This window comes from Drosophila virilis, chromosome 3 (genome assembly GCF_030788295.1).
Source record: "Drosophila virilis strain 15010-1051.87 chromosome 3, Dvir_AGI_RSII-ME, whole genome shotgun sequence".
NCBI lineage: Eukaryota > Metazoa > Arthropoda > Insecta > Diptera > Drosophilidae > Drosophila > Drosophila virilis.
In genome coordinates this window covers 618,688-630,822 of record NC_091545.1, presented here as the reverse complement: position 1 = coordinate 630,822, position 12,135 = coordinate 618,688, and the positions used below count along the sequence as shown (strand labels likewise).

The 12,135-nt window shown below is 43.4% G+C and overlaps 2 protein-coding genes across 4 annotated transcripts; both read left to right on the top strand.

Moving 5' to 3' along the window:
- Window positions 1-3,527: 3,527 nt before the first annotated feature.
- Window positions 3,528-4,644, top strand: LOC6636571 (CTD nuclear envelope phosphatase 1 homolog). The gene is made up of 2 exons (XM_002060038.4): window positions 3,528-3,695; window positions 3,755-4,644. Exons 1-2 carry the CDS (start codon window positions 3,664-3,666, stop codon window positions 4,587-4,589), a joined length of 867 nt encoding a protein of 288 aa, XP_002060074.1. The 5' UTR covers window positions 3,528-3,663; the 3' UTR covers window positions 4,590-4,644.
- A 3,925-nt stretch (window positions 4,645-8,569) lies between these two features.
- LOC6636572 (probable protein phosphatase 2C T23F11.1) lies at window positions 8,570-12,029 on the top strand. Of its 3 annotated transcripts, XR_011416465.1 has the most exons (5): window positions 8,584-8,792; window positions 9,224-9,536; window positions 10,473-10,803; window positions 10,866-11,293; window positions 11,363-12,029. XR_011416465.1 is itself a non-coding variant. In XM_002060039.4 (4 exons), the coding sequence occupies exons 2-4, from the start codon at window positions 9,252-9,254 to the stop codon at window positions 11,237-11,239; spliced, it is 990 nt and encodes a 329-aa protein (XP_002060075.1). In that variant the 5' UTR covers window positions 8,584-8,792; window positions 9,224-9,251; the 3' UTR covers window positions 11,240-12,029. The 3 variants fall into 3 exon arrangements, 2 of the variants coding, with proteins under 2 accessions (XP_070064637.1, XP_002060075.1); XM_002060039.4 differs by having other exon boundaries at window positions 10,866-12,029; XM_070208536.1 differs by lacking the exons at window positions 10,473-10,803; window positions 10,866-11,293; window positions 11,363-12,029 and adding an exon at window positions 9,596-9,830 and having other exon boundaries at window positions 8,570-8,792.
- The last annotated feature ends 106 nt before the right edge of the window (window positions 12,030-12,135 follow it).

Sequence of the window (12,135 nt, the reverse complement as noted above, 5' to 3'; positions counted from 1 at the left end):
CTCTACATAGCTTCCAACTGCCGTTACTCACATGTATACATACATATGTAGAGTTAAAACTCTCCAGCCTGTACATGTTTTTGCCCTGCTGAGGATTATATTAAAAATATAAGCTTAGTTTAATATCATTTGTGATTTTTTTTAACAAATTGGAAAATTAAAAAAAAACACACATTGAGATTTACAACTTTAGCCGTTAGCTTTAATTTTACTATATACTCTTCAGATTTGTATATTTCTTTACCTGCTACATATATTTGCACAGCTTAAATATACCCCTTTTACTCAATTTAAGTGCAGGGTATATGCATAAATAAAAAAGAATCAACAAACAAAAATTCTTTGTTTACGGCGTGTCCAACCTGTGTAGAATAAGCGATCAGAAGAGCGAAGTCTCCGGCAATGTCTCCGTCTCTGTCTACTTCTCCGTCTGTTGTTGACGCTTCAATTGGGGCGCAAATTGCAAAAGCCACAAAAAAAAAAAAAACAACCAAATTGCAGCCCAAAACCGGAGAACATCAATTTTTGGGTGAAGAGTTTGCAATGAGTTCATTGGCATCGAATGTAGCTTCATGTAGAATTTATTTATCACTTGAAATATTTTGCTAACAAATTGCAGTCAATGACATTGCTATCCACACAAAAATACTTGCATATACATATGTACATACATACATATACACAATTGTACACGCATGCACACAGAAGTTTTGGCAGCGGATGTGCTGCGCCTGTGTGCGTGGGCAGGAGATAGAACAAGGGGTGGAGCCGAAAGGCAGAGAACAACAACAGGTCACGCAGGCGTACTAAAGTTTATTCATCTCGCCCAAAATGCGCAGCAGCTTCAAAAATCGACAGCAAGTCTGAAATGTGGATTGAATGATGATAGGAAGGAAAGAGAGAGCGAGAGAGAGAGAGCGAGAGAGGGACATCGAGAGAGCGGCTCCTGCACACTTGTGCAAAGCTCAGACTACGAAGACAACAACAACAGCAAAACTTTTGGTTAGCTACTTTTGGAGTTGGCAACGTGTGGACTGTGATAACGAAGGAGGAGAGACGGGAGAGAAGGAGAGTCTACAACAAAAACAACGGCCAGTAAAAATTGTTTAATTATAAATTGTAGAAAAAGCAAAAATAGTCAAGCAAAACATGGCAACGAGCGTGCAAGCGAGATGGCGATACGTTTTTGTTGAAGGACACACACGGTCTTTAAAAGTGAGTAATGCACTGGAGGTTGTTGACTCTGTCTCTGCCGGTTGTTGTTGTTGTTGTTGCTGCGTTTTTTGCACTGGCCGCTGCCCACACATACATACATATGGAAGTGTGTGTTGGTGTGTGTGTGTGTGTTGCGTAGAATCTTTTGTTATGCGTTTTTATTTTTTGGCGCTATCGTTTGATAGCGGCCGCTTATTTCGCTCTCTCTCTCTCGCCCGCTCTCTTTCTCTCTCTCTGTGTGTGTGTGTGTGTGCAAAGTCAAAGTGATTAAACTTTATGCGCAATTTATTTTGCATTCACATTCACCACACAACAACAACAACAACTTATTGTTTAATTTGAACTTAAAGCGCACAACAAAAAATAGCTATAACAGGTTCGGGCTAACGACACGTATACGTAATTTTATGAGTTCAAACAGTTAATTTGGCAATTGCATTTGACATTTGCCTAACTTAGCTTGGGATTTGGCAGTTATGATGTTATCTAAATGAATTATTCTTGTCTCACATCTTGTTGCTGAATCATATCATATTTAGCTTATCTAGAGGCAAAACTCTATTGAGGGAAAGGAAGAGAGAGAGACCTTGGCTTCAATAAACATTAAGCAAGCAGTACTCTGGCAAGCCTTTCTATGCAATTCTCATGCGGTTGTCATCTGGCTGTCAAATGACACAACCGCAAGGAATTCGCGTGCGAGTTAATGCAACACTTGCAACTGTGGCGAGTCGCACGAGGCAGCAACATGTGTCCAGATGCGGGTGTTAAAACGTTTCCCAAGCTGACTCACTGTCGCATTTCTGCAAGGGCTGCAAGAGCTGCAAGAGCTGCGGTTGCGGTTGCGGTTGACAACCAGCAGACGCCACAGAGAATGTGTGTGTACTTTGTTGTATATGAACAGATGCGCACAATATGGTGCATTAATTTTAGCTCCTGCCGGACGACACAGGCCAGGGACACAGTTGCCGTTGTTGCAGTTGTTGTTGTTGTTGCAGTTGTTAATCGTCTTGACAGGCAGCCTCGTCGTGCGTGCTGCTCCAAGGCCAGTGCAATATTTTACACTGTATAACGTCGCTTCTCGTCGTCAGTCGCCGACTTCCGTCAGCGTCTCCCCCATCCGCATCAAGTCCGCCACCGCCACCCACTCCATCCCTGCCCCCGCCCCTGGCCCCACTGACAGTGCGTCATATTCCGATAGCTGGAAACGTGAACGGGAATGGGAATGGGAATGGGAATGGGAATGGGAACGTACATATTTTAGCTGGCGCTGCATTTCATGGCTGGCGTTTCAGTTTTCTCCTTGACGACCGTGTGTTTTTTTAATACCCTGTATCCATTGAGAACGATAAAAAAAGGGTATATTATGTTTATATATAACTGCCAGCCGGAGGCAAAACCGAATGTGTGTCTTTGATAACCTGCATTCATTGAAAGCGACAGATGAATAGGGAACTGCGGCTATGCCATCTCTTCCACCATCCTGTCTGTCAGTTTTGAAAACATTTGCTTATTTAACAGCAGCTCTTAAATAGCGAAATCCTTCGTTGTTTTTGCAAAATCGATAAATATCGATTCTAGGTTTTTTGGGATTATGGACGAAGAGCTGCACGCAATTAGTTTTATTTGTATGTTTGACTAGTGTTACACAAATTTCGAATATTTTGCAGTTCGAATACCATTCCCAGTCTATGTGAAGTACAAATGTAGCTGGCTACAGGGTGTCTGCTAGTCGGGTAGACTCTTGGCTGATTTTTTCTGTTACTGTCGCCAGTTAAGCCCTTATCCTGTCTGCAATTTGTGAATACATATTGAACACATAAATTGCATCATACAATTATCGAAACCTTCCCTGTTTTCGCGAACTCGATAAATATCGATTGTTATCGATATATCTATGTTTTTTGGGCATTTCGACGATTCGAAGAGCTGGCTACAATTAGTTTTGATCGTAGATTCTGGATTGCGAATATTTTTCATTTCGGATACCATTTCAAGTCAATGAGGAGCTGGCTAGAGGGTATCCGCAAGTCGGATAGTCTCGAGGCTGTTTTTTTCGCCCACACAGACGACAGAATCACGACTGAGGCAAGCTGCTCGGATATCGAAACTGATTTTTCATTGTAATTATGGATTTGATCGATACACTGTGATTCATTTGGGCTTCGGCTTTAGGGCCCTAACTGAGGCGACTGAAAGCTAGGGTATTATGTTCCGTTCATAAATAAAAAGTCTTGATTACGCCGTTCGGAATCGAGCATTAGAAAATTGCATTCGCTTTGGGCCCATGGCAGGGAGCGGTGTGCTCCGGTCCCGAATACCTTTAGAATGAAGGGGTAGAATCGGGTAGATTGACTTGCCAAGTTTACTGTGGAACTCAAGTCAGGTTGGATTCGTAAATATACATACATACCTATATATATATATATTTTGTAATAATCGTAAAGCAACATGGAAAACCAGGATAATTTCCTGGCAACGAAGTGAGTAACCTCTCCGCCAGTCTATTATTTCCCCCCTTTGCCCTTTGAGTATCTTACAGTTTTTACTTTCTGGGAACCTTGGGCATGCTCCTTACTGTGATTATTCTAGCGGTGCCCGTGCTGCGAGACAAACTGCGCACACAGCTGGCGAAATTCCATTGCAAATCCATAAACTACACGCCGATAACTTATTTGAAGGATGACATTTTGACGCAAGTCTCGCGGCGACGTCTCCGACTGGTGCGGCGCAAGACGCTCATCCTGGACATGGACGAGACCCTGATAGCATCTGTGATACTCTACCAGGCGAATGCTGCCGCTGCTTGCCATCGCAAGTACAAGGCGAAGTCCATCCTGGTGGCCACGCTTCCATACGATTTCACCTTCTATCTGCCCCTGTCCGGGGCCAGCGTCTACGTCTATAAGCGGCCGCATGTGGACTTCTTTCTGGATCGTGTCTCCAAGTGGTACAATCTGGTGGTCTTCACTGCCGCCACGGAGATGTATGCCTCGCGGGTCTTAGACTTTCTCGACGCGGGTCGGAATATATTGAACCGGCGAATGTATCGCCAGGATTGCATCAATATCTGCGGAATTCGGGCCAAGTTTGTGTCCATAGCGCACAGCGATTTGGCCAATGTCCTGCTGCTGGACGACTGTCACATGGAGAACAGCTTCAATGTGGGCAATGCTGTCCACATCAAGAGCTATCGCATCGGCACCAAGGACGACGAGCTGCTCTGCATGCTGCCCTTTCTGGACGCCCTGCGATTCACACAGGATGTGCGCTCAATCCTCGGACGCTGCACCCGCTACGATTGCCTCACTACCTGCCTGGCCACCCAAATCTGTTTATCCAAAGCCGCGGAGTCGGAGGATGCCAAGTGTCTATAACCCGGGCTCAGCGATCTACTTTAATGGGCACATACAAACATTTTATCTATGTAAATTCTTAGTTTTATTTCCCTCTCTCTCTCTCATTCTCTCCCTGCCTTGTTCTCTGTCCATGTCAGGTTTAGTCATTCAACGTTTTCGCCAGACCTCTGATTATTAGTCACAGACCAAGTGATTCACTAGCGACAACGACTTCGCCTTGTGCAAGGTTACTGCCCTATCCGCCAACTATAAATCGAGCCCATTTTATGCAACAAGTGAAGAGGGCTCTAAACAAGAGCACTCGACTAGGAAATACTCTACAAGACACTAAACGGTCGTAACATAAATTCCAATTTCATTGGCATTCAATTAGGTGGGAACAGTTGGATGAATCCAAAAAGATTTTGTATCTACTAAACGAGAGCTTATTACCGAATATCCCTTATGAATATATCGATATTTATCGATTTTAGATAAACCTGGCAAATGGGAAAAAATTGATCATTTTACATAAATACAGCATGGTTTATATCTCTTATGAATATCGATATTAATCGACTTTTGGAAAATTATCATATGTGCAGCCTGCATTAGTTTCGGCGGATCGGGTATTTATCGATAATTTATCGATTGTTTTAAATAAACATGATGCTGATGTTGATACCCTGTACTGGAGTCAGAAAGGACTCCTTTATCCTACACTATGCCTACTTCTGTCCATTAAAAATCATATACGCACATATGATATATCCTTTACTTAAATTTACAGGGTATCTAAATAGGTTAAAGGATGCCACCTTTGAGTTAATGCTAGACCTTCGAAAACATATCCCTGGCTCTATTTTTCATTTCTTTAATTTTGAAACCAATTCCGCGACAGGCTGGCAAAATGTTCCTTTGTTAATCTCCATGACCAGGCGCTGGGTGCGGCAATTAAGTCACCACCAGCACCAGCACCAGCACCACCGCCAACGGCAGCGGCGGCGGCATTGTCGCCTTCGCCAACGAGAGCAGCCACACACAAACAACAAAAACAGCTCGAGGGGTGCGCGCATTTCCAGCGAAGATCATTATTGTCTCGGCGCGGATGCTGGCGGCATTCAAAAAATAAAAAATAAAAAAAAAGACAAGCTCCAAGCAGGGAAACAAGTTAATGAACCCGTTGCCTCCGCCGCGGCTAACGTCGCGGATCCTTGAACTCGAGTCGTCCAACTAGTTTGGCTTTGGTTCGGCTTTTGGCAACGGCTGCAACCAGAACCAAATCTGTGGCATGAATTCTCTGGAATTGATCGAAATTTCATTTCATTGCGACGGCGACGGCGACGTCGTCGGCGGCGGCAAACTAAAAATTGAGTTCAACAGCATTCCGGTCTGGTCTTTCGGTTTTTCAGTCTGCTCCTGCGACTTGCCCCCGCCCCCCTACTTGTTGTCTGTAGGAGTGCTGCCATCTCGGCCGTTTTCTAGCTAAATTCCAGCTGTTTTCAGAGCAGCAAGCCCAAATGCATTGCAATTTCAAATTGAATTAGTTATCTTATTGCATATGTATAACAACCCTGTTTATTGCTAGTTGCTGCTCAGATAGCGGATTCGGCTATTTTTAGCTTTTTTTTTGCAGTGGCAGTTGGCAACACTGCCGTCTGGAGCCGTGGTCAGACTTGTGCGACTTGCCGCGACTGCGCTGTTAACTTTCCATTATCCTTGAGGCTGGAGTCATTGCCCCCGTCTCGCATTACACAATTGCAGCGGGCAGGCAGGAGCTGTGCATCTCGGATTCGCCTCTGGCCCCTGCCACTCACGTTACACAGAACTCCAGTGGCCTACTTCCACTTGAATGAAATTAATGGCCAAAGGAGCGGGTATACGGCCCGCCCGTCCGGCATGAAACAAAGGCTTTTGTGCCAATGAGCAGGGCAGCGAAGCCTCTCGATCCTGTGGCCAGCCAAAGACAAAGAAACTCATTTTGTCGCATGCAAAATTAATACAAAACAAATTCGAATGAGAGCTGACGTTACACACACACACACACACACAACGGTCGCATATCTACGCATGTGTGTGTGTGTATAATTTTATTTTTATAACTGACCTCGAACTTTTGTGCGATGTGATTGAACTGCTACTGCGGCGATATCTGTGTGCTGCAGTTCTCCCCCCCTTTCGCACCCCTCTCTTCATGCAACATTTGCATGCAGACTGCATACGAATCGGTTGGAAAGCGGCCAGCGATAATGTCGCCGTTGTTGAGCTTGGAATAGGGATCGGAATCGGAATCGGGATCTGGATGCGTTTCGCTGTGACCGTTGACAAACAATATGGAAATTATTTAGTAGCCCACGGGGAGGGGGGAGGGGTGGGGTGAGGACGTACAAATTCGAATGGCAAATGGTTAATGGCGCGAGTGCATTGCCTTAGTGATGGGTGGAGGGGGAGGAGGGGGAGGGGTTTCAGCCGACGACAACGTTAAATGCATAATAAATGTGCGTTTCAAGAGGCTTGGAAATAATAAAATGCGTGCTGCGACTGAATTGCACTTTCAATGAGCTAAAACAAAAAGCAGAACAGGGGCAAATAAATGCGAGGAGCAGGCGATAAGAACCGCAGCGAAAGAGGGAGAGAGAGACAGTGAGTAAGAGTGTGTGGGCTGGGGTAGTGTATAGAAGGTCAGGCTTAACTGTGGGAATGGTCATTGCAATAGAACCCTTGGCTAAAGCAGGCCGGTATCGACCACGCCCATCTCAAGAAAGCAAAAAAAATAAATAAAAATTTCATTGACATTTGCAACGCATTCAACGCTGGCTTTGATAAAAAACAAAAGAGAGAGCGAGAGAGTGTGGTAGAGAGAGAGCGCAGGGTACAGTTCTTTATCAGAAATACTCGCTGCTTTTCGGTATCTCTGCTGCTGTGCAAATATTTAATATAGATTTTGCTTTGTTTTCTTTTTAATAAGAAATCAAAAAACAAAATAAACAAACAAAAACTTTTTAATGGGCAGAGGCGGGTAAAACAATCTGAATTAGGGGTATTCACTGAACACCGATTTATCGTATTTACCGATGTTTAAGATACGATAATTCGGAATGATTTGAAAGAAGAAAGAAACACAAAATATCATATTTAATATTTTTTTATCATAATAAACTGATAGGATTATAAGTACATTTTTTAAACATACATAGATTCAAAATATTGTCGGTGCAATCTCGAAGCGATATATTGATAAGCATCAATGCAGGGTTGCTTTGAATAAAAAACAATTTAATTTAAGTGGAGACCCCTGACTCGCTTGTAGGCCCCCCTCATGTACGGCACTGACCAGCGGCAGCAGCGAGCACGAAAATGTTTGGCTGACGTCATTTGTCCTTGAATTCGTTTATTTGCCGCAAAACAGAATTTGCAAAATTCAATGCACTTGGCATCAGCAGCGGCAAAAGCCGAAAAGAACGAAGTTGAGAAACGCCAACAACACCAGACAACATGATGGCGCAAGAGAGCGCAGAGAGTGAAAGCGAAAGAGCATAGCTGAAACAGAATCTGTGAGGTCTGTACACATATTGTCTCATTAACTGCAGATTAGTAGGCAAAACGTTGGTCATATGACACTAATCAGTCTGATTACGTTTTTTTTTATGAAAACAACACATTACTTCTTTTTACAACGTGTTTTTTAATTAAATTCACGATAGTTATAGCTGTCAGTTTCTCAACGATGTCAAAGAATGATGATAACTTGAAGCTCGTTGCTATGAGACGCACGCAAGCCAAGTAAAGGTTTAAAATGTTAAATATTGTATATAACTGTGACGATTCGAAATCATTTAAAATTTTAAAAAAATTAACCTTTTCAATTAAGTATTTCCATCAGATCAGCTCAGCACTAAAGCCAATATAAAGAATAAAAATAGCACCAATTTCGCCGAAAAATACTATCGCTTGCAAATATTATCGATACTATCGACGATATTTCGCTTGGTTGCATTTCAATATTTATCGCTGCCGATAAAGTAAAGTAAAGCAAAGTAGACTTGGTTAAATTCATTTAAGCAAAACTGCAACTGCGACGCCCGCTACAAAAAAAAAAACGCGTCGCTGCATTTATTATTCGCGCAAAGCCCAAGCGAAATTCCGGCGTTCAAGCGATAAACGTTTACAAATAAATGTAGTCGCAATACCCAAATTAGCCAGCTAAAGTTGTAAATGTATTGGGAGCAGCGCCCGTGCCAGGTAAGCCTCTGCTCCGCACACAACTTTATTACCTGCGGGAGCCATTGTTCTAGACTCGTCTAAATTTACATTTTTGACCAGTTTGTCAGTCGCACTTAAAACACATTTGTTTACGTCCCGTCACATGACTAAGAGAAAGAGCCAGATATGTTATCAACGTTTTATCTGGTTTAACTGCGTTTGCCCTCTGCCCTGCTGCGCAGTCGGACGGCAGCAAAAACAAACAAACAAAAAAAGAAACAACAATAAATTTAAAAAGACAGCAAAATGAAGAATCAAAGGTTGCTCAAGTGTTTCTTTTGTTGCGTTAATGCTTTGCAAATGGATTCGTCTCCCAGTCAGTTGTGGGCCGGGCAAAGCCGGTCAATATCTATTAGTCTATTTTAGATATGCCAAGCTCACGGTTAATTTATTCCTTTATCTCTTGGCAGATAATCAGCGCCAACTGATAAGCGAGAGATGGGCCAGACACTATCCGAGCCGGTGACCGCGAAGGAGTCATCGTATTGCCAGAATCAACAGTATCGCGTGGGCAGCAGCTGCATGCAGGGATGGCGCATCAACATGGAGGATTCGCACACACACATACTTGCCCTGCCGGATGACCCAAAGGCGGCCTTCTTTGCCGTCTACGATGGGCATGGCGGCGCGACTGTCGCCCAATATGCGGGCAAGCATTTACACAAATTCGTGCTCAAGCGGCCCGAATACAATGAGAACGATATCGAAAAGGCCCTGAAACAGGTAAGAGGTGCTACTACCTACTACCAGGGCATTAAAGGCCAAAGATAGCATTATTACAGTTAACAGTTCGAACCGTCGACCTGCCTTACGCATCCATAAGCCTAAATTTTAATCAAATATTTCATGTTTCATATAAGCTTGGATTGGTTCCTTGGTTGGGGAGCACAAATTACAAGCGCAAAAAGTGCATCATTCGAACCGGCGACTTGCATTTCAGATCCATAAGCCCAGCTTTTGATAGAACCTCGAATTTTTCAAATATGATTGAATAAATATAATAGTTGGAGTAACATATATTTGTGCTCAAAGCTGCAAAGCCCAATTCGAACCGGCGACCTGCCTTGTGGCACATACACAAGTCCAGGCTTTGATGGAATCTTTAATTTGTTCCATTTGGTTGGATTAAGTCAATGGTTGGGCTTGAATTTATTTGTGCTCAAAGCTTCAAAGCAAAATTCGAACCGCCGACCTGCCTTGTTGCCCATGCATAACCCAGGCTTTGATTAAGCCTGGAATTTTTCAATTGGTTGGATTAATCCATTTTGTGTTCAAAACTGCAAGCTTTGCCTTCTGGTTTTCTTCGCACAACTCCATAAACCCTGGTCTTGTTGCACAAAGATTGGGGGTTCACTTTATTTGTGCTCAAAACAAACAAATTTGAACCGGCGCACCGCCTTGTGGTTTTCTTCGTGCTATCCACATCAATAAACCCAGGCTAAGGTTTTCATATTTGGGTAGATTAATCCAATTGTTTGGGTTCCATGTTATTTGTGCTTCAAAAGTGCTCTGTTTCGCATCATCGTCATCATTCTGGACCCTGCTCAGCTGTTCTTCGGCAACTATTCTGGCTGGAATGTCCTGCGTCACTTTTAACAAGAGCCCGTTGATCGACTTGGTCGACATCATTCAATCATCATGTATCTCTGGAACTTGTAGGGTTTTCTGGACATAGACTATGAGATGCTGCACAATGAGTCGTGGGGCGATCAGATGGCCGGGTCTACGGCCGTCGTTGTGCTGGTCAAGGATAATATTCTGTATTGCGCCAATGCCGGCGACTCGCGGGCCATTGCCAGTGTGAACGGGCAGGTGGAGACGCTATCCGTGGACCACAAGCCGAACAATGAGGCGGAATCGAAGCGCATCATCGAGGGCGGCGGCTGGGTGGAATTCAATCGTGTCAATGGCAATCTTGCACTCTCCCGTGCGCTGGGCGACTTTGTGTTCAAGCGGGCGAACAAAAAGCCGGAAGAGCAAATAGTCACAGGTGAATATATACGGAAGACAACGGCATTCATCCATTGTTAACACCTTGTTGTTGTTGCCTAGCCTACCCGGACGTAGAGACGCGCCAAATAATGCCGGACTGGGAATTTATTGTGCTGGCATGTGATGGCATTTGGGATGTGATGAGCAACGAGGAAGTGCTCGAGTTCTGTCGGTCGCGCATCGCCATGGACAAACAGCCGGAGGAGATCTGCGAGGAGCTGATGAACCATTGCCTTGCGCCGGACTGCCAAATGGGTGGACTGGGCGGCGATAATATGACCGTTGTCCTCGTCTGCCTGCTGCACGACAAGCCCTACAGCGACCTGGTTGCACGTTGTAGATCATCCACCGGGCCGTCAGATGTGAACACGGAAACGTCGCCACCGGCGCCGACAGCAACGGAAACACCTGTTTTGTCGTCCCCCGCGCAATAAATATGTCTAAACCAAAGCGAAAAGTTCAACAATGCTAGTGACTGCTCTTACGTTGTTTGTAATCCCCCTCCCTAATGCAAGATAATGAATGTATTATCCATCTAGTATTTTTCGTACCTTTAGATCGTGCAACACCATTAAAGCTGTTTATATAACTAACTCGGCCAATCGAAGTCCGCAAGGATTCGTGATACTCTATAAAATAGATTGGAAGCGAACAACTTTGATTTTAATATCTAAACTTGTACTCCTTGTCTAATTTTAGAATTGGATTTGTTGAATTATCCGAAATACGGAATTCAAATACCCGAAAAATTCCCATTTTAACATATTTGAAAAACTTTTAATGTACATAACTTGGTTAATTTTAGTCCGATTTCGGAAAGATTTGTCGTTTTGTACTCAAGAAACATTCTACAACTGATTGGCAGCTAAAATGTTTGATTTTGAGAACCGAACCGAACCCATTTGCGAATGCCAATCGGAGGTCTGAGATCAAAAAGCTATATCATTCGAAAATCAGACTACATCTATCCGAGATATTCCAAAAATATAAAAAGTTTTCTAAACACTTAACTTGGATAATATATATATATAAATATAGCATAGATAAGTAATTATGTATTTGTATAAAGGAACATTTTTTGTAGTGTCGAAAAATCGTTGTAAATTCCATTGGGTAAACGATTTAACTTGGGATCGATCCAACATAGTCATGCTAGAGGCCTTTTTACATCGCAATAATAATGATACGAGAATTGAGAATAAACAAATTAGAAAAAAACCAAAACCGGACTTTTTGACCCGTCTTATTCGAGCCGTTTGGGGTAGATACGAGAGAGGTTGTTTCTGCTAGATTTATATGGAACAGGCCACGAGTTATCCCCCTAGATCAA

Excerpts from the sequence above, each read along its gene's own strand:
- LOC6636571 (XM_002060038.4), top strand. The coding sequence starts at position 3,664 with ATGGAAAACCAGGATAATTTCCTGGCAACGAA. Across the intron at positions 3,696-3,754 it reads GATAATTTCCTGGCAACGAA|TTTTTACTTTCTGGGAACCT; the intron begins GTGAGTAACCTC and ends AGTATCTTACAG.
- LOC6636572 (XM_002060039.4), top strand. The coding sequence starts at position 9,252 with ATGGGCCAGACACTATCCGAGCCGGTGACCGCGAAGGAGTCATCGTAT. Across the intron at positions 9,537-10,472 it reads TCGAAAAGGCCCTGAAACAG|GGTTTTCTGGACATAGACTA; the intron begins GTAAGAGGTGCT and ends TGGAACTTGTAG. Across the intron at positions 10,804-10,865 it reads GGAAGAGCAAATAGTCACAG|CCTACCCGGACGTAGAGACG; the intron begins GTGAATATATAC and ends GTTGTTGCCTAG.